Source organism: Oryctolagus cuniculus, chromosome 7, assembly GCF_964237555.1.
Source record: "Oryctolagus cuniculus chromosome 7, mOryCun1.1, whole genome shotgun sequence".
In the NCBI taxonomy this organism is placed as follows: domain Eukaryota; kingdom Metazoa; phylum Chordata; class Mammalia; order Lagomorpha; family Leporidae; genus Oryctolagus; species Oryctolagus cuniculus.
Genome location: NC_091438.1, coordinates 129,144,148 through 129,171,762, shown reverse-complemented (window position 1 = coordinate 129,171,762; position 27,615 = coordinate 129,144,148). Strand labels below are relative to the sequence as shown.

Sequence of the window (27,615 nt, the reverse complement as noted above, 5' to 3'; positions counted from 1 at the left end):
CGTAGGCAGCTGTTAAGTTCAGGAGCTGAACCCCCTTCAGGCTCGCCCGTGTCTCAGACCCATGTAGCAGTGGCCAGCCCTGCTCTGCTCTGGGTGTGAGCGCTCTGGCAGTGCTCTCCTGGGAACCACGAGGATGGCCTGGGGTGCAGGGAAGGTCAGATAGTAGGTGTGTATTTTCAGCTTTGTGGGCCACACGGCCTCCACCATGGCTACTCAACTGTTGTAGCACCGAGCATCCATGGCCACTTCATAGGCAAACAGGCACGGCTGTGGCCTGGCATGCCTATTACAGGAATAGGTGGTTGGCCTATAGGCTGTAGTTTACCTTGCCCTGTGTAGGCTTGTGTGGGCTATCTGAAACAGAGAGAGACTCCCATATCCTCCAGCGTCCAACTGTGAAATCCTAGGCAAGATCTTGCTACATCCACTCAAGTCAGCTGCCACTTACCAAGGGCTGGGGTCTCCTGACCAGATCAGCCTGGGATGGAGTGCTGGGGGCCAGCTTGGCTGAGACTGGGGGTTGAAAAGTGGGGTTCTATGTTACAGAAGAAAGGGGGAGTGATGTAGACAGAGCCCCTGCAGAAAGTGGTGACCCTGCTTGAAATGGTTCCCAGCCCAGACCAGCAGTGCTGACACATGCCCTGCCGGCCTTTTCCTGTGGCTACCCCACCCCGAGGCCCTCACCCACTGCCCCCTGCCTCGCACACTGCTCCTCCTGCCCACCTGGGACTGCAGGGCAGGGCACCTGGGGCAAGAGGACCAGGATGAAGCTCCTGTCCTTGGAGAGTGGTTACTGTGGCCCTCTCCTGTCCCGTGTCTGTCTACACTGCCCTTGGCTACAAACACCCTTTCCAGCATTCTCCACCAGGCCCATGGGGATCTGTCTTCCAAGGCTCAGCTCTGTTTTGCCACCCTCTCCTTCAAGAAGTCTTTCCTGTACCTCTTGCTATTCCAAAATAGAGGATGTGGGAATGCTGTTCCTTAGGACTATCTCTTTCCCTGTCTCTCCCGTTAGCTACCCTGGGCACGGCCAAGGGCTGATTTACCTTCAGGCTCCCAGCCAGCACTCAGCACAGCATCTGTCAGTGAGCGGGCCAGCTTCTGTTGTCACACACAGGACACAGAGGCAGGAGTTCCCTGCGTGGATTGAGAACAGCTCTTCCTGCTTGGTACCAACTGTTTGCCTCTGGGCCACCCCTCTCAGGACACAAGCCTACTTGCCCTGCCATCCTACCACTGCTTCTCCATAGACTTGGGCTGTCCCTTGAGAACAGCAAAGGAAACAGAGGCAGGACGGAAGCTTGACCAAGCATGATCTGGTCACCAGGAAGTGATCGTCTTGCTTGCTTGGACACACCAAGGTCTTATCATGCAAGGCCAAGAGATTCTAGAAGGCTATGTCCTTTGCACATCCCAGAGCAGGTTCTAGAAGAGACTCTGTGGGGCTTGGCTTCTGTGAATTGCCCTTTGTGGAGGCCACAGTCCGCAGATCAATCCGGCCAGTACCTGGTCCACACGCCCCCTGCCCAGCTCTGCTTCCTGGTGTCTCCTAGCCTACCCACATCCCTCACGCCGACTGGGAGAAGTGGCAGGAGCCGGCTACCCTACCAGATGGGCACAGATGAAGAGCCAAGGCTGACTATGCCTTAATCCAGCAAGCCTGCATCTGGAGGCACCTGGTCCAGTTGGATGGGTGGGAATGAGGAGGGAGCCCAGTCTGGACCTGCTGACGCCCCCTACACACACACACAGCTACCCCCACTGCCTGTGAGGTGCTTCCCTGTCAGTTCCCACTGGTCGCTCTGGTCCCAGGACACAGCCTGTATTCTGGGCCTTACAAAATCATTTAGGTTAAGGAGCCAGGGCTGGGAACGTTCACCTCCTACACCGTCCCCAGCCACACTGTGGAGCACGAATGAGCTGGAGGAGCCCTGGACAGACCTCAGGTCACTGCTCCTGACTGGTCAGACCGACTCCCCTGCCCCATCTGATTCTCTGGTTTGTGAGCAGAGCAACCTCATGGCTCCCAGGGTCACAGTCTGCTAGGAGAGGCTCAGGAGCCAGATGCACCTACAGCACGTGATCTCCTTGGGCCCCAAGTCCCCAGATGACTGGGCTGTGGGATCCTAGGAGGAAAGATGGGCAGGGCCCAGGGCCACTTCCGTCACCTCCTTCCCCTGTGCCTTCTCACGCACTCACACACACCCTGCTGAAACCTGATCCGAGGGCTGCCTCGCGTGCTGGGCTCTGGCAGGGCCGGCAGGCCAGGGCCTGTCTGCTGGAGCTGCCCCACCCTGCCCAGCTACCCCCTAGGCCAGGGCAAGCAGGTCAGGCATCCCACACTCCTGGTCGTCGCTCATCTGAGATTCCACACCTGACAGGCCACCTGCATCCTGGTCGGTCTTCCAGACTGGCACACTGGTCTTGAGAGAAGCCCCTAGCTAGGTTCTTTTCCAAGTGAGGCTCTGCCAGGCCACCGGCAGAATGAACACAAATACCTCTCCTGGCACCCTGCCCCCACACTTCCTGTTGTGGATGGCCCCAGGCTCTGCTCCCAAGGTCTCTGCAGGCACTGAGCCACCTCACAGGGGCTGAATGCAGTACACTGGGGACACTGGAAGAACACCGGTATGCCGGGAAGTAACCCTGAAGAGAATGGGAGCAGAGGGCAAGTATCTGGTGCAGTTTGTTAAGCTGCCACTTGGGGATGCCTGCCTCCCGACTACTCCCTTCCGGATCCATCTTCCTGCTAATGCACCTAGGAAGGCAGCGAATGATGGCCTAAGTACTTGGGTCCCTGGTGCCAGTGTGGGAGATCCGGGTGGAGTTCCTGGCTCCTGGCTTCCGCCTGGTCTGGCCCTGGCTGTTGTGGGCATTTGAAGAGTGAACCAGTGGATGGAAGCTTTATGTCTCTCCTCCTCTCTCTGGCACTCCACCTTTCAAATAAATATGTTTTTAAAAAATGAAGAGCAAGAGTGGCTTTGGCACAGTGGTTAAGTTGCCCCTTGGGTAGCTCACTTCCTATGTCAGACTGCCTGGGCTTGAATCTGGCCCTGCTTCCAATTCTGGCTTCTAATGCACACCGTGGGAGGCAGCAGGTGATGGCTCAAGCACTTGGACCCCTGCCACTCATGAGGGAAGCTCAAATTGAATTCTTGCCTCCTAGCTTCAACCTGGCCCAGCCCCAGTGATGCAGGTATTTGGAGAGTGAACCAGTGGTTGGAAGATGTTTCTCTCTCTCTCTGTCTCTTTTTCCCCTTTTAAAAAAAGAGGAAGAAAACTTTCCAGGGAAATAGAGAAGAAAGAGGCTTGGAGTGTGGAACAAGGACCCACATTTCAGGCAGGCTCTGCGTGGGTAAATGCTTGAAGACTCCCTGTTCAGGGGGCTACAACAGTGCCGACTAGGGGAATAATAGCCATTCCCTCAGGGAGTCAAACCCAGATTGTGTGGGATTGGGGAGTAAATAGGAGAGGAAGGGGACACAGACCCCCTGCTCTTTCTAGAAGTTTTTCCATGAAGGGGTAGGGAGAGGGGTTCATGGCTAAGTGCATGATTAGCAGAGTCTGTTGGGTTTTGCTTATGTCCCTGTGTGCTTCTGGGGAAACAAACAGGATTGGGATCAACAGCAGGGTGGGAAGATCCACTTTGCTGGCATCGCAGTGGGGTGGGCAGGCCAGACTGAAGGCTGAGCAAAGGGTCTGGTGGGTTTGTGAGCAGGGAAACAAGAAGCAGACAGGGTCTCTCTCTGGTGGTCTTGGTTTTCTCTGTGAAGGGAGAGAGAAGATCCCTGCTTAGAGAAAGCTGGGGAAGGATGGAGCTTCTGGAGTGTGTGGAATGTTTGGAATAGCTGCTGAGCAACGCCCAACCAAGGTCAAGTCCGTGAGTCCATGGGGGCGTCAGTCTTCGTGAGTGTGAGTGTGCATGTGTGTGTGTGCGTGTGTCTGCTGTGTCCTCTCATGTGCATCCCTTCAGTACCTCAAGTATAAAAGATGTAAAAATGTAGGATTCTGTTCATCTCTGGTTGAGTTTTGCCTGAAACACAATGGGAGTGTGTATAGAGGGAGACTGAAGGGTGGATGGGAGCCAAGCAGGAGGGGTGGTAGATGGGGAGTGAGCGTGCAAGGCGGGGGCTTCGCGCAGAAAACCAAGGCGTGAAGAGAAATGGAATGTTAGTTAGGAAGCTGTATTCAGAGTACTGGAAATCAGTATCTTCTACGTGACAAATGTTCCGGGATGTGGCTAGGGAATCGAGTGGCTGACATAGGATTTGCGGGTCACTGCAGTGAAGTGAGTCGTCGGGGCTTTAGGGCACTGAAGTTTCTGAAAGTAATGGGCAAGAACTGGGTCTGCATAGAAGATGAGACGAATGCTGAGACCTGGTGAAAGAGCCAGTGGTTAGCTTATTGAACGCTTGGGGATGGTAGATTCAGTAGGTGGTGGCAGCATGGCAGTGATGGAGATGAGGATGACGGTGAGAACGTGAGGGCACTGGCTGTGATTATTGTCACTCCCTGGGTCCACCCCGTCCTTTCTGGGAATTCTAGGGTGACAGGAGAATACAGAGGGTACCAGGTCCGTGTACCCCATTCAGAAACCTGGCCCCCGTGATATGGAAGCCAGCATGTGCCCAGGGAAAGAGGAGGGTGGGGCTCAGCCGGAGCTGAGTGAGGGGACAGCAGGGAGCATCCTGGAATCCATGCAGCTCCAATCAGTGGTGCAAAGAGGCAAAGCCAGGGGAAAACATGCGTGCGGATCACCTAAGCAGAAGTAAAGAAGAGCTTAGAGTGACCCAAGAACAGAGACTGTCACTTGATAGCCATGCGGGAGTAGATACAACTGGGCCCAATCTTTACGCCAGTCAAAAGGATCAAAGATGTGAATGAAAACATAAAAGTACAAGGAAAAAGTATGAGGGACCCGCGGTACCCTGGGGATGAGGGAAACCTCCTGAGACTCAGGATCCAGGAGCAGTGAGGGCTGTCCCTTATTGGTGAGTTTCCCAGATTGGTCAGTTTGACTGTCCTGCCAAAACGTCCACTGGGGGAAAAGAAAGGAAGACGAGAACATAGCATAAGCTGAGTAAACTGGGGGGGATATTTGTAATTGTATCTCAGAGGGTTTATATATTCACTGTATAAAAAGCTTCCCAAAAAAGAGAAGGTGATGACCACTCATAGACAAGCGAGCAAAAGCTTGTCTGGTCAGGTCCACTCATAATGGAAGACCTGCAAGGCAGAACAACAGCACCACGCTCTTCCCTTCCCAGCTGAGTGGCAGAACTGAAGTGATTGATGTTGTGCTGTGGGGGGAGTGACACTGCTATACATCGCTGGCAGGCGTTGCCAAGTGCCACAGCCCCTGCGGAGGGGCATTTGGCGTATCTGGCAAGCCCAGTTCTGGGAATCGATCCAGAGACACATTGGCAAACAGAGAAGATGTATGCGTGAAGTCACTGATTGTAACTCCTGTCAGTGGAACCCACTTTCCAAAACTGGAAACCACCCAGGGGACTGATTGAATTTTAAAAATGACACCTAACTGCGATGAGGTACTACCAGGTAGACAGGACTACTATGGAGCGGTCACCTGGATATACTGTGTGGCTAGAAGAATCGGTAAGCAGTGGGTGGTGTCGCACTGCATCCATGTCAGAGTGCTGGCTGGAGTCCCAGCTCCTCCACTGCAAATCCAGCTTCCTGCTAGTGCACCCTGGAAGGCAGCAGACGATGGCTCAGTGCTTGGGTCCCTGCCACCCACGTGGGAGACCCGGATGGAGCCCAGTCCCTGGCTGCAGTCTGGACCATCCCTGGCTGTCGTGGGCATTTAGGGAGTAAACCAGTAGATGGAAGTCGATCGTCTGTCACTCTGTCCCTTCTCTTCTCCTACCCCCCTCCCTCTCTTGCCCTGCCCCCTTTGTCTTTTTCTCTCTGCCTTTCAAGTAGATGGAAATAAACATTTTTTAAAACAATAGCAAAATATTGTGTGTAGCATATTACTTTCTTAGTGTATAAAGAAGGAAAGGGGATATATACATATACATACTAGGTATTATTTACTTATATAAAAATAACATAAGAAAAATAAAATAAGCCAGGTACCTGCTAATGTACCTGAGAAAGCAGTGTAAAATGGCCCAAGTGCTTGGGCCCCTGCACCCACATGGAAGACCTAGAAGAGACTCCTGGCGCCTGGCTCTGTCTGACCCAACCCTAACCATTGTGGCCATTTGGGGAGTGAACCAGCAGATGATAGATTTCTCTGTCTTTGCATCTCTCTCTATATAACTCTGCCTTTCAAATGAATGAAGCAAATCTTTAAAAAAAAAAATAAAAACGAAGTAAAACGAATACTGTATGGGAATAGAAGTACCAGGACAGAAACAGAGACAAGAAAGCTAGACTTCTCTGAAGGTATTTTGTTTTGTTCATTTAATTTGGGAACTAAAAAGTGTTATGTCATCATAAAACAAAATTAAATAAAATGAGGGAAAGGAATCCCTAAAAAGCAAAATGAAACAAGTGAACCCACCTATGTATTATTGGTGAATTAAATTCAGCAGAATTATTTCAAGTGGGAAAAGCAAAGTGATTTGTTTGAACTTCTAGTGGAGTATGCCTTACTACAGCAAAAAGCTCTGCAAAGAAGCCTAAAATTGTTTTCAGGAAAGCTGCTGTTAGTAATGATACCAGTGGTGTTATTTTTTGTTATGTATGATTTCCGTGTGCATATATTAGGTTAAAACAAATAACTGTTAATGGCACAAGAGACAAGGATGTCAGCTTAAGAGAAAAGACACATATTTAATATAAAATCAAAGAAGCAAGTAAACAGATAAATTTTATACTGCATGAATTATATCTCAATAAAGCTGTTTAAAGTAAAGAGAAGGTGGGTAGCAGGGGAAGTGTCAACTATGTTCCTAAATCTGTATATATGAAATACATGAAATGTGTATTGCTTAAATAAAATTTAAAAAAAAGTAAAAGGAAGGTAAGTACAAATCTTGTAACCCTAAGTTTGAGAGCATTTTTCTTCTTCTTCCTTCTTCCTCTTCTTCCTCTTATTCTTTTCCTCCTTCATTCTTTTTCTTCTTCCTCCTCTTCTTTTTCTTCTTTTTCTCCCTCTTCCTTGTCTTCCTCTTCCTCCTCTTCTACTTCCTCTTCCTCTAATTTTCTTTTAAATTTTTGTTTCAAAAGCAGAGTTACAGAGACAGGGAGAGAGAGAAAGAATCTTCCATCCACTGGTTCATGCCCCAGATAGCCACAACTACTGAGGCTGGGCCAGACCGAAGACAGAAGCTTCTTCCGGGTCTCCCGCGTGGGTGTACCGGCCAAGCACTTGGGCATCCTCCTCCACTGCCTCCCCAGGCACATTAGCAGGGAGCTGCATCAGAAGTGGAGTGGCCAGGACACCAACTGGTATCCATACGGGATCCTGGCATTGCAGGCAGTGGTTTAACTCACTACGCCACAGCGCCGGCCCTGTGACCAGCCTTAATGTCCTGAGGAAGCATGCACTTCTCTTCTGCCTGCTGAGGGCTCCAGGGAAGGTGGCTGTTAAGTCTGTTGGCCAGAAGATTGCACCCGAATCTGATCAAGCCTCCAGCCCTAACCTCAGCCTCCAGAGTGCAGGGATCCAAGGAACATGCTAACCAGTGTCTGGAGGGGCCCGCGCTGTGGTGCCACTGGTTAGGCTGCTGCCTGTGATGCCGGCATCCTGTATGAGCACCAGTCCAAGTCCCAGCTGCTCCACTTCAGTTCTTGTTTCCTGTTAATGCGCCTGGGAAGGCAGCGGAAGATGATCCAAGTGCTTGGGCCCCTGCCATTCAAGTGGGAAACCCTGGTGGAGTTCCAGGCTCCCAGAACTAGCCCAGCCACAGCCGTTGCAGCCATTTGGGAAGTGAACCAGGGGATGGAAATTCTCTGCCTGTCTCACTCTCTGTCTCTCCAGCTCTGCCTATAAAAATAATTTTTAAAAATGAATCTTTAGCTGGCACCGCGGCTCACTAGGCTAATCCTCCACCTAGCGGCGCCGGCACACCGGGTTCTAGTCCCGGTCGGGGCGCCGGGTTCTGTCCTGGTTGCCCCTCTTCCAGGCCAGCTCTCTGCTGTGGCCGGGGAGTGCAGTGGAGGATGGCCCAAGTGCTTGGGCCCTGCACCCCATGGGAGACCAGGATAAGTACCTGGCTCCTGCCCTTTTCCGGTTTTAGCGCCTCGCGGTGAGGATCGCCATAGTTCGGCCGCAGCTATGCCGTCCAAGGGCCCGCTACAGTCCATTGAGGTCTGCGGACGGAAGAAGACAGCCACCGCCGTGGCCCACTACAAACGGGGCAACGGGCTTATCAAGGTGAACGGGAGGCCGCTGGAGATGATTGAGCCACGCACGCTGCAGTACAAGCTGCTGGAGCCTGTTCTGCTCCTTGGCAAGGAGCGCTTTGCTGGCGTGGACATCCGGGTCCGAGTGAAGGGTGGCGGTCACGTGGCTCAGATTTATGTGATCTGCCAGTCCATCTCCAAAGCCCTGATGGCCTATTACCAGAAATATGTGGATGAGGTGTCCAAGAAGGAGATCAAAGACATCCTCATCCCGTATGACCGCACCCTGCTGGTCGCTGACCCCCGCCACTGCAAGTCCAAGAAGTTTGGAGGCCCCGGTGCCCGTGCTCGCTACCAGAAATCCTACCGATAGGCCCATCACCCCGATCAGGGGCGGCTCCGTAATAAACAGTGGCTGTGGGATTTAAAATTAAAAAAAAAAAGTACCTGGCTCCTGCCATCGGATCAGTGTGGTGCGCCGGCCACAGCGCGCCGGCCGCGGTGGCCATTGGAGGGTGAACCAACGGCAAAGGAAGACCTTTCTCTCTGTCTCTCTCTAACTGTCCACTCTGCCTGTCAAAAAAAAAAAAAAAAAAAAAAAAAAAAAGAATCTTCAGCTGGCGCCATGGCTCACTAGGCTAATCCTCCGCCTTGTGGCGCCGGCACACCAGGTTCTAGTCCCAGTCGGGGTGCTGGATTCTGTCCCGGTTGCCCCTCTTCCAGGCCAGCTCTCTTCTGTGGCCAGGGAGTGCAGTGGAGGATGGCCCAAGTACTTGGGCCCTGTACCCCAAGGAGACCAGGATAAGTACCTGGCTCCTGCCATCGGATCAGCGCAGTGCGCCAGCTGCAGCGCGGCAGCCATTGGAGAGTGAACCAACAGCAAAAGGAAGACCTTTCTCTGTCTCTGTCTTTCTCTCACTATCCACTCTGCCTGTCAAAAATTTAAAAAAAAAAAAAATGAGTCTTTAAACAGTGTCTAGATGCAACTGGAAAAAACACAGAATGTAGGGAACTCGAGGTGACTGCAACAAATTGTAAGGGAAAACCAACAAACAGTGAGATCTGTGGATTAAGAGACACAGACCTGGCAAACACAGCATGGGAACTGTGCTTCCCTTCTAATCTCAGCAAACCAGCTATCAATACAAGCAATGACAACATTAATGAGACAACAAGAATAACCTGAAAGCTGGTTGGATATCTGTTGCTATTAAGAAATTACAGTTGGGGCTGGCGCTGTGGCGCAGTGGGTAAAGCCGCCACCTGCAGTGTCAGCATCCCAGATGGGCGCCGGTTCAAGTCCCAGCTGCTCCACTTCCGATCCAGCTCTGCTATGGCCTGGGAAAGCAGTAGAGGATGGCCCAATCCTTGGGTCCCTGCAGCCATGTAGGAGACCCAGAAGAAGCTCCTGGCTCCTGGCTTCGGATCGGCACAGCTCCGGCCATTGCAGCCAACTGGGAAGTGAACCAGCAGATAGAAGACCTCTTTCTCTCTCTGCCTCTCACTCTCTCTGTGTAACTCTGACTTTCAAGTAAATAAATAAATCTTTTTTAAAATAGAAATTGCAGTTAATATTTTAGGCATGATGTTTTTAAGAGTTGTTTAAAAATGCCTGTCTGATTTTAGTATAGTCTTTTGTACTTTTCTTCAGAAGAAATGAATTAAAGGGTATGTGTAGCCACATCAAGTGGACTTTTTTCCTAATGGATTGGGAATAAATGCTCAACTTTAAAAAAAAAAAAATAAAGAGTTGTTTAAGTATGGTTAAATTTTTTAAGGTATCATCTTAAAATTAATGTTGAAGTGTTTTGTGAATGAAATGACATAATTTCTTTTTATTATTAATTTCTTTGAGAGGCAGAGTTATAGACAGAGAGAGGGAGGGAAGGACAGAGGTTTTCCATCTGCCGGTTCACTCCCCACATGTCTACAATGTTTGGAGTTGAGCCAATATGAAGCCAGGAGCCAGGAGCTTCCAGGTCTCCTATGCGGGTGCAGGGGCCCAAGGACTTGGGCCATCTTCCACTGCTTTCCCAGGCCATAGCAGAGAGCTGGATTGGAAGAGGAGCAGCTGGGACTTGAACCAGTGCCCATATGGGATGCTGGCATCACAGGCGGAGGCTTAATCTACGAAGTCACAGCGCTGGCCCCTGAAATGACATAGTTTCTAAGATTTTCCAAAATAATAGAGAAAGAAAACGAGTGGGTCTAAAAGAAATAGAAACTGTGACTGATGATGCTGAATCTGGACAAGACCCCTAGGGGACGCACGGTGCTGTTCTCCACTACTTTTGTATGAGTGTAGCTTTCCATAGTAGAAAGTTGATGACACAAATCCACAGGAGGAAGAAAGGGTGCCCTTTGCGAAGCGGTGCACTGCACTAGCAGGGAGAGCTGTTGGGGAGGGGCTGGCTCGGTCTCAGCGAGCACAAAGGGAGGCTGCAGCATGCGCCTCTAAGTCACGAGGGCTGCTAAGAGAAGGAGGAGCGGCAGCAAGTGTTTGAAAGCCAGTCATGAAGGCAAGAAATGCGTAGGTCGCACGCTACAGTTTTGGAGAAACCTCTGTCAGGCCCACGTAATGCTTTAGCCGTGGTCTGTCTCTCAAGCTCTTTTTTGACCATTACTGACGGGACAGCTCCTCTTTTTTGGCCATATTTTCACTTGGCCATCTTTTTTGCATTTCACTTTTTGTTGCCAGCAGTTTGTGGCTTTTGTTCTTTGACCCACTGTGTCTATCTCAGGAGAAAGTCAGCCTACAATATAATATGGGAAAAGGAAGATCAGTTTGCATATAAACCAAAAGGTTCATCATCTCTGTGTCGCGGGGTCGCAGGCATCTGTTTTCTGTATCTGTGTTTTTCCAGAATTAACACATATTGCAGACTACACAAAAAGGTGTTTATTATGATTTCTTTTGAATCTGGGAGGCAGAAAGATAGAAATTGTTCCCCAAATACCCACAATGGCCAGGGTGGAACTGGGCTAGGCTGAAGCCAGGAGCTGGGAACTCAGTCCAGGTTTTCCATGTGGGTGGCAGGACTCAAGTACTTGAGCCATCACCTGCTGCCTCCCAGGGTCCACACTGGCAGGGAGCTGGAGCCAGGACCCAAACCCAGACACCCTGATACGGGACACGAGCGTCTTAACAGTTAGGCTAAACATGCACCCCTACAGTGTTTTTTAAAGTAAAAAATTAATATAATGAACTTTCTAATGAGCTGGGGAAAAGGTGGGGAGAGAGATAAAAGTGGAAAAAAAAAAACATGTTGAGATCATTTCGCTAGATCTCTGGAGATTTTATTAGCCTATGACATCCAGTACATATTGGGAAGCAGATAAAAGGTTGTCCAAGCCTGAGTAAGAAACTTTACAAAAAATTTATAAACACAGTCCTGACACAGAAGGAGGGTCCTTGATGCACGTTTGTGCAGGGACCGTGTTTCCATGGATATGACACATAGACTGGAGCCAGGATCCTCACTGTCTATGGTAAAACAATTCATATTTTAATACACCGAGCACAGGAGAGAGGCGTCTCGCTCGAGCACGGCGGGAGGGGCTGTGCTCGCTCTGTTGCTGGCACCAGAAGTCCACAGGGAAGCCAGTGTGCAGGAAGGGCCTCTCAGTGGCCTCCAGTGTTGACATGGACTTCCTCCAGCTGGTGGCGGGGGAGGGAGCAGGACTGAAAGTCTTCTGCCTCTGTCAAGTTCACATCAAGGTCTCTAACAGTGTTTGACCTCATGTAATTACTGATACCTTTCCTCAAGGGAGTGGAGGTCGGAATGGCTTTAGTGAGGATGGGGATGAAGGATGGATGGTAGTAGTTACAGCACATTAGGAGCTGTTGATTCTGGCTTCTGGGCCCGGAGGGCGAATCCCGTGGCCTCCAGTTACTCAGTGGGCTGATCTCGGTTGAATGAGAAAGACGCAGAGCCACTGAGGGCACGCAGCCAGGCTGTCAGCTCCATGGGAACCGGCCGCCTCCAAGTTCCACGTGAAGCCACGTTCTCTAGGGTCTGGGAAGAGCTCACTTCCCCCCAGGCCTCCCTGCCTTTGCATCCCTTCTGACTTGGTCTCCTCCCCATGCCTGCGGCTGCCCTGCCCAGAGTGAAGCTTGCCTGCTCCCTTCTTCCCGACTCGGCATGGCTTCACCCTCCTCCTTCCCTCCCCCTTGCCCTTCCCCCACCCACCCACCCTGTTGGGCTCTCCACCCACAAAGGCCCTTGGGTTCCCACTGTCTGAAGCCTGTCCTCCCAGCCCTGCCCTAATCACAGTTCTCTTCTCTGCCAAACGTGCATCTCCTGCTGCGCCCTCTCACCCTGAACTCTCCTCCTCCCTCACCCCGGGTGGTCCATCTCCCTGCACTGGCCGTATTTGGGGATATTTCTCTGCCGGATGGGACAGGGTCTCCTCCACACATTCCCAGGTCTCAGGGACAGTGTGGACAGCAGGAAAGGGAGGCCGTGTGGTGGGTGCACAGATAACTTTGCAGAGAGCTGCCAGCTCTGCAGCCGTCCTTGCCCGGCAGACCTCATCCCTGCGCTTGTGCTGCTGACCAAATAAAGGCTCCCTAGACTCAGCCCTCCCCCAGCAAGGTCAGCAGCCACCCCGTGCACTCCGCCAGGGCAGGGAGGGTATGCTGGCATGTGGAGGGTGGTCTCCAGCAGACCTGCGGCCAGGACAGATGCACAGCAGAGCCAGCCGGTCCTCCAGTGTGTTGCATTGCTGGGATTCTCAGCGGCCCCATTGTGTTCCAGGTTCTCCAAGCCAGCACCCATGTTCCTGGATGACTCCTTCCGCAAGTGGGCTAGGATCCGGGAGTTTGTGCCGCCTTTTGGGATCAAAGGTCAAGGTATGTTGGGAACCCTGACCTGTGTGAACACCTCATCCTCTAGACCGTCTGCAGAAGTCCCACGCAGGATCCGCCCTGAGCAGTAGCTCGTCTCCCTCTTTCCCTGCCTTCCCCTTCTCTTAGCCCTCCACTGGCCACTGTCTACACAAATGAAGTAGACACTTAGGGTCCCACTGCTCAGGGAGCTCCTGTCTAGTGCAGTGCAGCCACTCAGAGAACAGGGCGGCAAAGGCTGGAGTGAAGGGAGTACTGTGAACGGAGCGGGCACAGAGAAGAGGCACTGGAGGTCGGAAGGCCAGGGCACTAGTGATGAGGAGCTTCCTGAAGAAGACAGGCTGCCCTCCGGGGATGCCCCCAAGTTCCTCACTTCTCCCTGCCTGACATGGCTTCGTCTTCACCTGTCTCCCTGCGAATCCTTTCTGAGCCTAAGTCCTGCCCCCATACTCTCAGAAACTGTCTCCTGCCATTGCCTTAGGGACCTCACCCATCATCCAGCTCCCACCTGACTGAGGGCTTTCCCATCCCTGGTCATTTAGCAACTTGGCTTCTTTGTCAAGTTCCTGCCACGAGTATGTCATGGCTGTGGTGACAGAGTGTGGGGTCAGGTCCCCAGACTGCGCCCTCACCAGCTGTGACCTTGGACAAGTTACTTGCCTGTGCTTTGGCTTCTTCATCACTTCAAGGGAGAGGCTACTACTCTTGTATACGGTTCTGATCAAAATTAAATAAAGCAGCTGTGAAAGGAGACTCAGGGATGCCTAAACCCTCCACACAACCCACCCACCCCGAGACGCTGGCCAGCAAAAGCTTGCTGTTGAACTTTGACCTCAGAGCTCCAAGGACAAATCCAATGGGCTGAACTACGTGAAGAACTCCTCTCTCCTGCGTGCAGGCATTCAAGCAGCCTGCTGTGCTCTCCTAAATCCCCACTCGAGACGCTGGAGGTCCAACTGAACACGAGGAAAGTGCAATGCAGAGCCCATCGGCCAGCAGAGGAGGGCACCTGCTCCCGTGTGCCCTTTCTGCTAGGGGTCCCCCCACCGGAGGGGAAATAAAGCCCAGGCCACATCTTTGATCTTAGCCAATGGGCAACAGTATACTCTTCCTTAGAGGCAGAAGTGGGGGTGGGGGAAGAGGGCCTTTGTGGCCCTCCCCAAAGCCCATCGTGAGGCACAGCTGAAGGTACTTAGGTCTGTAGATTCCTCAAAGGTTTGTTCACTTACCCGGCTCTCACTCAGCCTCTGGGAAGATGGGCTGTGCCCCCTGCTGCCTCCTTCTCACCAGGAGAAATTACACGGTGCCCCCCAGAAATCCCAAGGGTGCTTTCAGTCTCGAAGTTGACCTCGTTCCGTGCTGACGGTGTCCCCACCCATCTTCTAAAAAATCATAGGTTTGTTATTTTGAGTTTTGGAGGCATCTAGATTTACATGAAATATATCAAACACATGAAAAGGTATAAAGAATAATGTAATGAGCAGCCACGCACCTTTTACCCAGCTTCAGAAATTGTATGAGATGCAATTAAAGCGTGAAATACAACTAAATCATCCATCTCCTCCTTCCCCGGGAGACCATTATCTCAGCTTCAACATTAGCATCCTTATCTTTGTTTGTGCTACATATTTATATCTCCATTAAAAAAGCATCCTTCGTACACCTTACAGATGGTCTCATTACATGCGTAAATGTGTGTGTGTGTATTCACGCCTTTTTTTTTTTTTTTTTTTTTTTGGCTTATGTTTTCTAGATTTACTATATTGGTACAGACAGATCTGGGTCATTGGTTTTTTTACTGACTGTGTAGTATTCCACATAAAACCTTTAATATATTTTCCTTTGTGGGCATGGCGGTTGCCTCCCATGTTTTGCTGTTGCAAACAGTGCTGCAGAGGACATTCTTGTTCAAGTCACCGTGAGTGAAGGTGTGAGTTTTCAGTGCTGCGCACACAAGGAGCAGCGTCGCAGGATCTTAATCTCCACGTGTGTGCATCATCAGTTGACAGCAGGAAGGTGCTCTCCATGGTGGGGATGCACTTAGTTTATCATTGGCTCCTCACGCATTATCTCCTATCCTCCTAACAACTCTGCAGAGTAGGAATTAACCGTCTTCATTTTTGAGATGAGGAGACTAAAGCTCAAGGGAAGTGACTCCCGTAAGGTCACAGTGCTCTCGAGTGTAGAGCCAGGATCGGATTCCAGAGCCAGTACCCTCACTACACATTATGCGTTATGGGAAAATGCCCTCATTACACCAGGGTTTGACAGCAGAGCAGTCATCCCTGCCAAGGCCAGAAAGAGGCCAAGAAGATGAGGGTCAGAATAGTGGCCCTGGGGGTCCTTGCTGATACAGCCTGGGTGGGGTGCAGGTAGGTAGATGGGGGTCCTCACTGGGACAGCCTGGGTGGGGTGCAGGTGGGTAGATGCCAGGTCTCAGGTTCTCTAAGAGAACCTGGCACAGGACAGGATTTGAGATGGGCAATGCGAGTCAGAGGAGAGGTGAGGGGGGCAGTGACAGAAAGCAAGGCCCAGATGGGCACGTGGGTCACTGGTTGTCTCCTATGTTGCCTGACACCTGCCAGGCCGTAGCATAGAGATAAGCATAAGGAGGTCTCTGTCTCAAAGTTGGGGCTCCCATTTCTGGGGAAGACAGAGATGCCTGGGCTTCCAGGCAAGGCCCTGGCCTAGGGAACCATGTCTGGGACCTGGCTGCAGAGCCTCGGGAAGCCATGTGAGTGCCCCAGGAAGGTGTAGAAGCCCTGGGAGGTGTCCTGCACCCAGTCCAGGACTGGCTGCCACCGAGGCATGCCTGGCGGCTTTCCTGCCCCCATCTCCTGTCTCAGGGAGAAAGAGCAGTGGCCAGTCCAGTTCTAAGTCCTGAGCTGCTTCTCCCCACCTCCACCTCCTAGTTCCTAGACCCAGGAACTAGCCTTTGAGTAGGGTTATCAGGCCTTATGGGAATGTAAGTAAATAGTAACCTGCCTCCTCTGTCCACAGACAATCTGATCAAAGCCATCTTGTCAGTCACCAAAGAGTATCGCCTGACCCCTGCCCTAGACAGGTGAGCCACTCCTCGCCCAGCCTCCTGCCCCCCAACTGGCCTTTCCTGGCATGGGCAGATTCTCCGGCACACCAGCATGTGCACACTCAGTGCACAGACTGGGCTGGTGCAGCAGGTGAGGAGGACCCCTCCCCTGGGCTGCACCCTGCCAGCTGTCAGCACTCAGCGACACATCCCAGTCCTCAGAAGACTTAGCCTGGGATCAGCCCAGCAATGGGACTGTGAGTCTGGGTGGTGGGGGCAGCTGAAGGGGGAGGGCCTCAGCCCAGGAGGCACTCACAGCTCTGAAGCCAACAGGCCCTGGAGGGGCAGGGCCCCAGGATCAGGGGTGCGAGAAGTGAACTGAGTCGGCCCTCTGGTGACTGCTGGGGGCTGGGGGCTTCTCAGTTGACTTTGGAGCCTGTCTTTGCTTTCCTGGCAGAGTCTCCAGCACAGCCCACCTTCCCCTCTACCCTAAGGCTGCCTAAATCCCTGTAACCCCTGGGGAGCCTAGACCCCAGAAGGAGACACCCTCCCAGGGGGAGGGGGGAGCGGTACCTGGGTTTTTCCACACCCATGTTTTCCTAGGGTAGGGTCAGGGACCAGGGATGTTGGAGAGCCCGGGGGCCCAGCTGCCCCACGTGTGGTTCTGGCCTCCTCTCTACAGGAAGCCTGTTGGCCTTCTTCTGTCTCAGCCTGATCCTGGCCTTGGGCATGAGGTCAAAGGCCAAAGGGCAAGGGGGGGAAGGGCCTGGCAGACGATTCTGCACAGCAGCCTCCACCTCTCTCCACTCAGCCTCCGCTGCCGCCGCTGCATCATCGTGGGCAATGGAGGGGTCCTTGCCAACAAGTCCCTGGGGTCACGGATTGATGACTACGACATTGTGGTCAGGTGAGCCCTCCCCCCAAGTAGCGCCTGGAGCCCCTAGGATCCTGGGCCAGATCCTGGGCTCTGGGCCTCGGAGAACTGTCTGTCTATCCGGCCTGGTGGGCTGAGACCAGCAGAAGCCTCAGGAACACTGGGTTGGAGGGCCATGGAACAGAGCAGCAAGATGGCGCCCGCAGCCAGGGCTCCCCGTTCTCCTCGCCTGGGGCTGCCGAGGCTCAGGCCTGAGGCAGGCTCTGACTGTGTCTGCTCTCTGCAGACTGAACTCAGCTCCAGTGAAGGGCTTTGAGAGGGACGTGGGCAGCAAGACCACTCTGCGCATCACCTACCCCGAGGGCGCCATGCAGCGGCCAGAGCAGTATGAGCGCGACTCTCTCTTCGTCCTGGCTGGCTTCAAGTGGCAGGACTTCAAGTGGCTGAAGTACATCGTCTACAAGGAGAGAGTGGTGAGCTCCCCGGCGCTGGCGCCTTCTGCCGAACCCTTGGCCCAAAGCTGACAGACCCAAAGACAGCCAAGGCACAGAGTCCAGGAGACGCCACTGCCTGCCTCCGGGTACCTGGGCACAGGTCCTTTCTCAGCCTTCTCTGGCCAGATGCCAGCAGCCCTTGTCCCTGTGGATCCCTGGGGAAGGAAAACTCTTTTTTAAAAAAAAAAAATGTATTTATTTACTTGAAAGGCAAAGATAGAGAGAGGGGTCCTCCAGCCACTGGCTCACTCCCAGCAACGGCCAGAGCTGGGCTGGTCCAAAGCCAGGAGCTTTAGCCAGGTCTTTCACATAGGTGGCAGGGTGGAGCACTTGGGCCATCTGCTGCTGTTGCTTTCCCAGGCACATTAGTAGGGAGCTGGATCAGAAGTGGAGCTGGGTCTTGAACCAGTGCCCATATGGGATGCCAGTGTCGTAGGTGGCAGCCTTACCCACTGCGCCCCAGTACTGGCCCAGGGAAAACTCTATCTCCAAGGCCATCCCCAGTATCACTGCCAGCCTTCAGCCCTGAGCCCTTGAATTCGATGGGCTCTCTGCCTCTGGTCTCATGGTTCCTTTCTGCTTTCTCAAGCCAGGGGCCGAAGGCCTTCTCTGGGCCCCGGAGCCATTCTGCAGGGGCAGCTGACCCCTCAGCTGAAGGCGCAATGTCCAGACTCGTGCATCCTGGCCCCTCCCCACTTTGTCCTTTTGTCACTGACCTGTAGCCAGGGGCCCAGCCCATCTGCCCATGAGTCTGGTTCCACTCTTCGGGAATGGTCAGATCTGTGCTCACTCTCAGAGGCAGCTCCTTTAGGGAGCCCCTTAGTAGGCCACCCACCGTGTCCTTCCCAGGACTTCTCTTTTCAGGCTCTGGGCCTGCAGGGATGCCCGCTAGCTTGTCCAGGCCCATCAGCCCCTCCCCTCTGTCAGCTGTCACCAGGGCCTGGGGGAGGGGGCCGATGACAGCCGGCCTTCCTCTGCAGTCAGTCAGAAGCTGCTTGCTCCTTGCAGAGGTTTCCAGGGCAGCTGGGGGCAGGACCGGTTTAACCTGCCCCTGGAGTCTCAGTGCAGTCTGGTTTAACTCCGCAGCCCTGACCCAAGCAAGGCCAAGTGCAGGCAGTGTCCAGTAGGTAGTAAGCAAGAGAGAAGACAGAAGTCAGATCCAGAAATTGAGGTAGGTGGGTGCACAGGGCAGGGGAGCCCCCCTCAGCACCAGGTTGAGGGAGGCAGTAGGGCTTTACTGGGCTGGTTCAGCTGCCCTGAGGGAACACAGGGGCTGGGCAGCAGGGCGATCTTTTGGTCTCGAGTGGACCCACTACCCCTGCAAGCCAGGCAGAGACTGGGTGCTGCAGGAGGTGGGGCCTAAGTCATGGTGTCCTCAGAGTGCCTCTCATTGCCTGTAGGGTGGTAGAATTGGTGTCACATGTGGGCACTGGGGAGGCAGAAGTGGGAGGAGGTTGGGTCTGCCTTGGTGAACCTTGAGGAGCCTAGTGGCGGTTTCCCCACCCTGGCCTCCTACCCACACCCCTCCTCTGCCCCAGCACAGGAGCTTCCCCCAGCGCAGGGCCCCAAGCCCCTGGGCTTTCACCCCTCAGCGCCTAGCCACCGTATGTGATCTGGAAGTGGCTGCAACACCAGCTCCTGCTGGGCAGACTGGGAAAAGCCAGCAGCCCAAGCAAGGAGGGCAGACCAGAGGGTGGGTCAGGGCTGACCAGGTGGGTGCTGGCACTCATTCCTTCCCAGCACACCATGCCCAGTCATGGCTCTCGCAGCTCATGCGAGGGAGTGAGGAAAGGAGGAAGAAGAAGGAAGCAGGGCCTCACTTTCCCCAGGGGGATGGAGAAGCCCCAGCCTGCATGGGGCGGGGTGTGCTAAGGCCCCTGCTCGCACTCATTCTGGCCCCGCACACAGATCTAGGGGAGCTGGAGGTGTCCTCCGAAGTTCTGTGGGTGTTCCCTGGCTCCAGAGGGCTCTCTGTACCTGTCTGGAGCCTCGCCTGCTCAATTCTGGCAGGAGGCAGCTCTGTGTGCTGGAGCCAAGGCCTGGCTGGGCAGGGCTGGGATGGGTACTAAGCCATACTTGCCACGTGGGCAGTTACTTGGAGCATGTAACTTTCTGGTACCCAGAAGTCCTGGTGGGGTGTGGGATGGAGAAATACGTGAGACAGGAAGACCGAGCAGCCAGAAGACAGCTTGTGCCAGGGCTAGCCCCGCTGTCTTCATCACACAGAGGTCTCCCCTTCACTGAGGGTGCCCACGCAGCAGAAATTAGCACAGAGAACTCCAGACATGCTACCAAGGGGTCCTTTACCTGCCAGATCCCAGGAGCTCTTCACAAGCCAGAAAGCAGGTGTAGAAGTTCACAGCAGGCTGTGCGAGCCCAAGGCCACTCAGAAGAGCGCTAGTGGTCAGGAGTAGGGAAGCTGAGGCTAGGAGGAGGGTGGAGCCTGGGAAACGGGTGTAACTGTCTGTAAGGCCCTGGGTTGGCAGGGGCAGCCCCAGCCCCCGTGAACAAGACACCTGCAGTCGTCTATGTGTTCACTCCCTCGCCAGGCATTCCTGAGGGGTTCTCTGTGCTGCCATCTCGGGGTGTGCTGGACAGCCCCATGCAGTGTGGTGGCTGCCGTGATGGGGCAATGCCTGAAGCGGCCCTGGGGCCAGGCAAGGCAGACCCAGAGAAGCCTCCTGAGGGAGTCCCTCCTGAACTGCCCCAAAGGAGAAGGTGGGAGCGAGTCAGGTGACAGGTGCAGCAGATGAAGGGAGCAGCACGTGCAGAGGCCCAGAGCAACCACTCCAGGGCTGCTAGCCGTGCACCCTCCTCCTGGCATTGGATGAAGCCTGCAGATGCCCCACTCAGTGTCCAGTGCGAGCCCTGGTGCCCGTGAAAGGCAGTCCCTCGGGCCCCAGCCTCTAGCCTCCCCCACTACCCTCGGGATGTCTAGTTACCAGGGCTGCAGAGACCCCAGGGAGCTGATTTCCCAACCCTGTCCCTACTCCTCAGCACTCTGACTGGTCATCAGTTGAGGAAGTGAGGTCCTGAGGCTGGCCAGGGTTGCTGTGGATGTGCCCCTAGCCCAGCAGTGGTAGAGGATAGGCTAGAGCTAGGGGTTGGCCCCTAGATTGTGTGTGTGTGTTTGAGAGACAGAGAGAGAGAGAGGGAGAGAGCCAGAGACAGATAACAGAGAGGTGAGGCTGAGCCAGGCCGAGACTGGGAACCAGGAACTCAACCCAGGTCTCCCATGAGAGTGGTAGGGACCCAAGTGTTTGAGCCAGCACCTGCTGCCTCCCAGAGTCTGTGCAAGAGCAGGAAGCTGGGATAGGAGCCAAGCTGGGATTTGAATCCAGCCACTCCAATATGGGGTGCATGCATCCCAGCCAGAGCTGGACTCTGGACACCCACCCTGTAACAGTCTTGACCTCCCAGCTGTGGTTCAGTCCCTGGGGAAGGAGGGGGAAGGGCGGGATCTAAGAGGTCAGCCAGAGTTCCAGGTCCCTGGATTTGGGAGCTACAACATAGTTAGAGTGAGAAAAATGGCTTAGGCCTTAGCGTTCTGCAGACTTGAGTTTAAATTTTGCCTCTGTCACTGGCAAGGTTCCCCTGGGCAACGGGCCTACACGCCCTTAGACTGTATCTCCTCCACACAGCAGCTGCAGTACCACCTGTCTGCCAGGCTTGTTTCAGAGACAGTAAGAGGACTGGAGAGGCAGCAGCACAGGGAGCCCCAGAAGCCTCCGTCTGCGCCAGTTGCTCGTGTCGTTTGTTTGCCCGTTTGTATTACCGGTTTCTGACTCCTGTTAGAAAAGCCCAGGAGTGAAGCGTTTTTCTTTGTAGGCCATAGGGCCTGACCCAGGATGTGAGCTGAAGCAGGTGTGAGAGGCCAGGCCTTGAGGAGGGAGGGAGGGGGAGCCTCCCATGCCAGCAGGCCAGGGGATCCACAGGGCAGACAGGACCTGCCCAGGGGTAGAAGTCCATCTGCACCTGCACCTGTTCTCTGCTCAGCTTGAGAGGGTGCAGAGCTTCAGGACAGACTCTGCCTGGGAGGGGCTCAACCTGGGCACCCCCTCATCGCTGAGAAGACTCGGGGCAGCCAGCATTTGTGGGCCCCACCCCACGGTCATCCAGTTCACCACTGGATGAGTTCCCCTGGGACGCTGTTGCCTCGCTGCCGTGTCCAGTGGTCACAGATGTTTCTACCTAGAGCCCCTAGAGCTGGCTGCAAGGGAGACAGCAGCAAAGACCAGGAGGGCCTCACGCTTGCCCCCGTTACCCACCCTGATGAGTGCTCAGACACAGCGGGCACGTCAGCACCACCTCTGCTCCTCCCCACCACCGGTCACTGCGCCTCGTAGTGACTGTCATTGTCATTCTCTCCTCCTCTCCTCCTTCCCTTCTCTTCTTCCTCCCCCTCACATCATCATCATCACAAATGTCATCTTTAAAGCCCTCCAGTTTTATAGGTTTCCAGGAATTCCTTCATTCAGTTCTCATGATGGTCCTATTAGAAAGATAGTATCTAGTGTATCAACTACGCTTTATTTTTTGAGAGGCAGAAAGAGAGCAAGCAAGACAGAGCTCCCATCTGCTGATTCGCTCCACAAATGCACACAATAACTGGGGCTGAGCTGTGCTGAGGCCAGGAGCTGAGAACTCCATCCAGGTGTCCCATGTGGGTAGCAGGGACCCAACCACTGGAGTCCTCACTTGCTGGAGTCAGAAGCTGCACCCAGGTATCAAACCCAGGTCCTCTGTTGTGGGACATGCTCATCTTAACTGCTCGGCCAGACACACACCCCAGATAGGTACTGTTATTATTCTCACTTTAGAGATTGGGACACTGAAGCACAGGGAGAGTAAGCTATTACTTGCTTAAAATCACACAGCTCATTTAATGGTAAAGCTGAATTCAAACCCAGATCCAGTGGCCCCAGGGATCTTCCTAATGAGTGACCGTGACCATGAACCTCCCTGGTTAGACTTCTCCATTGCTTTCCTCCTGTTCTTCCCAGGCCAGGCCCTGGGCTATAGGATCTGCACACATTCTCTCAGCCAGCCATCTCAACAACCCGGCAGGCAGGGGCTGTGAGGAGTAGTGTATGGCAGAGCCGCACTGTGGACCAGAGTGCCTCGTTTTAGTCATTGCACTGTCTTCTCATTGGTTCAGTGATTCATTCATCATTCAGCAAATTTAAATCAGTCACCAAGGTCACACGGAATCCTTTGCTCCAAACCCCGTGCCACTCCTTTAATGGCTCCCTCTCCCTGGCCCTCCTGTACATCCCTCAAGGCCAGTACCAGGGAGGGGATGTCACGCATGGAGAGAGGATTTACAGCTGCGATTATAACACATGGCGGTGTGACCTTCCCCGCATCTTGGTGCAGTTCCCTGTGCCTGTGTCCTGTCCCTGGCCTTAGATACTCTCAGAACCCTACCCACACTGTCTTCTGTTCCACTCGACCTCCATCCCTCTTCCAAACTGCACAGGGAAAACAAAAGTCATCATTGGCCAAGAGCTCTCAACCTCCACAAGGGCCCGTATCCCAGTCCATCCCCGCTTCCCCACCCCTCTACCCCCACCACGCCAAGCTGCTCCTGGGCTCTGATGCTACCTCCTCCCACCTTCCCAGGAACTGTCATCCATGTGGCCCCTTTCTCACCTTGTTACCCTGTCCTCCTCTCGCTTCCCTAAACGTGTTTCAGTGTCTGTCTCTGAAAACAAGAGCTCCGTCTTTAACTCACGTTCACCATCTCTCTTCCCCTGCTCCAGCACCTCCATGTTTCCCCATCCATTTCTCAGCCCCTGCAGCCTGGCTCCCAAACCCATCCTTTCACTGGCAGTGACCTTCTGGTTCTAAATCCTGAGGAATCAGTGTCTGCCCTTCCTGGATTTTTAAAAATTGTTTAGAAGATTCGTTTTATTTTTTCAAAAGGCAGATTGACATAGAGAGAGGGAGAAACAGAGAAACACATCTTTCATCTGCTGGTTCACTGGCTGCAACAGCCAGGGCTGGGCCAGGCTGCAACCAGGAGACAAAACTCCATCTGCGTCTCCCACGTGGATGGCAGGAGCCCAGGCACTTGGGTCGCCCTCTGCTGCTGTCTCAGGTGCATTAGCAGGGAGCTGGATTGGAAGCAGAGCAGCCGCAACTCAAGCCAGCTTTCCAAGTGGCCACTTAACCCGCTGCGCCACAATGCCGGCCCCTCTGCCCTCCTTTTAACAGACCAGATCATCAGCAAGCATTGAGTGCATACTGGGAACAGTGCAGCTTCTGGGGATGATCTGTGGTTCTTCTAGGCTCATGGCCAAAACCCTGTGGAGCCTGCTTGCTTCCACTCTCTTCTCAGCCTTCAGTCTCCAATCACCCAGTCTCCTGGTCTACGATTCTCCCTCACTGAGAAATCGCTTGGCTGATTTCAGCAGCTTCCTGTCTCTCCCCGGCTCAGATCTCCCTCCAAGCCATTCCACATCTCTGTCTTCAAAAGAACCATCTTGAAGCATCCATCCAGTGGGTTCATTCCCCTACCCATGTATTCCCCTTGCCTAGACGCTACAGCCCTCAGAGTCCCTTCTCATGCCAGCAGCACCAGTGTTGCCTAGAAACTCAGCAGAAATGCATTTGGGGTGGGGCCCACTGTAGAATGTGAGGGCGGTGGGCCCAGCCATCTGTTTTCACGTGTCCTCCAAGTGATCTGAGTACAAGCTCAAGAGCGAGAACCCCGGGCTTGCAGGATGAAGTTGAGACCAGGCAGCATAGCCCTCCACATCCTGTCCACTTCCCACCCCCTGCCTGGGCCTTGCTTGCACCCTACACGCCCTCCCCATTCTGGCATCCCCACGGTACGCATCCTGCCTCCCAGCTCCCTCCCCAGGGCTGTGCTGGATGCTGCTGCTCTTCCAGGCCCCTGGAGGGCAGGAACTGTCTTGCTTATCTCTGAGTCCATCACCTCCAGTGGTGTTTGAAGCGTAGCTGGCATGTGTTACAGCAAATCAACGTGGAGACGAGGCCCTGAGCAGGGCAGTGACTTCTGGGAGGGTCAGGATTCCAACCCGGCCCTTCTGGCTCTTGCTCAGGGCACTTCCCTCTCACCCGGGCCTCCTCCTCCTCTCCCTGCACCCTCAGCCTCTCTCCCGGCCTCTCCCAGGCATCTCTTTCCTCTGTGCCACGTGTGATCTTCTCTCTGCAGCTCCCAGATCCTTCTCCTCGATAAAGCCGGGAGAGCTAAACAGTCCCTGGCGCCCTGCCTCCCTCAGTTGTCTGTCCACAGCACGTGGCCTGCCCCAAGCTGACTCCTCTTTTTGTTCTTGGCTATTCCCAAATATAGCTTTTCAAAAAGGTTTTTTGACCCTCTCCTCATAGCACACATCAAAATAAATTCCAAGTGCACTCAAAAGTAAGATACAAAAATACGACCAAAGGAACTGTTGGAGAAGGTTGAATAGAAGTCAGATCCCAGGGAGGGAATGGCTCCCCGCATGCCAGAGTGCTGGAAGAAATCAAATTCGATAGCATTATGAGAAATCAAACAGACTTAGGCACACACACACACACACACACACACAATACACATACACACACAAAATAAGCAAAAAGACTGTGCCCTAAGACTTTGAAAGTGTATTTAGGGGGGCCGGCACCATGGCGCAGTAGGTTAATCCTCAGCCTGTGACACCAGTATCCCATATGGGCGCCGGTTCTAGTCCTGGCTGCTCCTCTTCCAGTCCCGCTCTCTGCTGTGGCCCAGGAAGGCAGTGGAAGGTGGCCCAAGTGCTTGGGCCCTGCACCCGCATGGGAGACCAGGAAGAAGCTCCTGGCTCCTGGCTTCGGATCGGTGCAGCTCCGGCCATGGCAGCCATTTGGGGAGTGAACCAATGGAAGGAAGACCTCTCTCTCTGTCTATAACTCTACCTTTCAAATAAATAAATAAAATCTTACCTTAAAAAAGGAAGGAAGGAAGGAAGGAAGGAAGGAAGGAAGGAAGGAAGGAAGGAAGGAAGGAAGGAAGGAAGGAAGGAAGGAAGGAAGGAAGGAAGGAAGGAAGGAAGGAAGGAAGGAAGGAAGGAAGGAAGGAAGGAAGGAAGGAAGGAAGGAAAGGGAGAGAGAGAGAGAAAGAGAAAGAGAGAGAGAAAGAGAAAGAGAGAGAGAAAGAGAGGAAGGAAGGAAGAGAGAGAGAGAGAGAGGAAGGAAGAGAGAGAGAGAGAGAGAGAGAAAGAAACAAACAAACAAACAAACAAACAAGCAGGGCTTGGAAAACTGGCATCCCAAATCAGAGGACTGGTTCAAGTCTGGCTCCTCTGCCTTTGATCCATCTGCCTGCTAATGTGCCCGGAAAGCAGTGATGTCCAAGTGCTTGGGTCCCAGCCACCCATGTAGGAGACCAGGCTCCTGGCTTGGGCCTGGACCAGCCCTGGCTGTTTCAGGAGTTTAGGGGGTGAACTAGCAGATGGAAAGTGTCTCTCTCTCTCTCTCTCTCTCTCTCTCTCTCTTGCTGTCAAGTAAATAAATAAATGAAACTTTTTTTAAAAAAACAGTACATTTAGAAACTATGACAAGGGGTAGATATTATAAGAGTTGACAAGGAAGTCATTAGAACCCCAGCAGGTAACGGGGCAGGAGGATGGGCAGACCACAGGGCAGGAAAGATAAGCAGAAAACAACGGGCATGCGTATCCCCTGCTGGCAGCCAGGGACATGTGCATGAAGGTCACAGGTTGCCATTGATCACCCCATGGCATTTGCCAAGGTGTTTAAGTTGTGAGTGCAGGGACAGTTCTGAGGGCTGCTGGTCAGAACACGAGTGGGGACAAACTTTGGGGGAAGGAGATGGCAGGCAGTACCATGGTCACCTGAAAGGAGGAATGAGCTGCACCCGGAGGTTCCTGTCACAGTGCTGTTTACAGCAGCCCATCCGATGCTCGTCATGCAAACTGTGGCACTGCTGCAGCATGGAGTGTGAATCAGCAGCCGGCCACTCCCCCGCCGGCCCCTGGCTATGGGTGGGGTCCGCGGATACAGTGCTGGGCTCATCCCCTGCCACACACGGCCCACGTCCTTGGCTTCACATCCTTCCTCTTCTGCCTGGTGGGGATCCTAAAGACTCCCCTACATGGCCGTGTGTGGGGCCGCTGTAGGGATTGATGGGGACAGTGCGTGTGACAACACTGCCACTCCGTGCTCACGGTGATGGTCATCACCACTGTCGGGAAGAGAGATGAGCACCAAAGGATTGCCTGCCTGCTGGGCACAGGGCCGGCAGTGAGCACGGCAGGAAGGCAGCAGGGCCCCACAGGACGGGCATCAGGCTAGCCCTTCCCTCCATCTCCAGGGTGCTGACACGAGCCCCAGGCTCCGCAGAAGTCAGCCAGATGGATGTGAGTGGTTCGGGCACCGAGCGCAGCACAGCAGTGAGTGTGATGTGTTTAGTGAAGTGAAAATAATTCAGTATAACTGGGGTGTGGCATGGTGTGGCACTGCCCTTAGCTCTGGCGAAAGAGTCATCTGCACTGGCCCACCTCCAACGTACTCTCTGCCACAGAGGAATGCACAGGGACCCGGGGACAGTGTCCATCCTGGGCTCAGCTGGCCCTGGGAGACCATTAGCAGCTCCTGGAAACTCCAGCATTTCTTGCCCTGCCAGTGCCACATCTGCCTCCCTCCTCCTAAGAGCAGGATGTAGTTCTCTCTGCACACCCTGAGCCCCAGGGGTTCCGCTAGCAGGGGCTGGGACCAGCTATGGATGTGTGAGGTGAGGTGTCTGCACGCATACGCACGGTACTCCTTAGGGGGTGGAATGGCACCAAGGCGGGGGTCGGGGGAGGCACAGGCCCCTGAGATCACAACTCTGAATTCAAACCTCACCTTCCAGGTCATGTTCTCCAAGGCAAGATAAACTATATTTTACTTCTTAAAAAAAAAAAAAAATTTACTTATTTATTTGATAGGCAGAGTTACAGAGAGACGGGGAGAGAGAGATTTTCCATCCACTGGTTCACTCCCCAAATGGCTACCATGACCGGGGCTGGGCCAGGCTGAAGCCAGGAGTTTCTTCTGGGTCTCCCACATA

General features: G+C 53.7%; 2 protein-coding genes across 13 annotated transcripts in view; both read left to right on the top strand.

Moving 5' to 3' along the window:
* Nucleotides 1–27,615, top strand: part of ST3GAL3 (ST3 beta-galactoside alpha-2,3-sialyltransferase 3) — a 230,221-nt gene that overhangs the window by 186,168 nt on the left and 16,438 nt on the right. For all 12 annotated transcript variants that reach the window (XR_007923654.2, XM_051856573.2, XM_051856571.2 and 9 more), the window contains 4 exons: nt 13,074–13,168; nt 16,163–16,226; nt 17,002–17,097; nt 17,351–17,537. Coding sequence is in view for 11 of the 12 variants with exons in the window: in XM_051856573.2 (XP_051712533.1) it covers nt 13,074–13,168; nt 16,163–16,226; nt 17,002–17,097; nt 17,351–17,537 (442 nt within the window). In the remaining variant the exon portion in view is untranslated. The remainder of the gene's footprint in view (nt 1–13,073; nt 13,169–16,162; nt 16,227–17,001; nt 17,098–17,350; nt 17,538–27,615) is intronic.
* LOC100353689 (small ribosomal subunit protein uS9-like) lies at nt 1,041–10,054 on the top strand. Its single transcript, XM_070078620.1, has one exon. It carries the CDS (start codon nt 8,249–8,251, stop codon nt 8,687–8,689), a length of 441 nt encoding a protein of 146 aa, XP_069934721.1. The 5' UTR covers nt 1,041–8,248; the 3' UTR covers nt 8,690–10,054.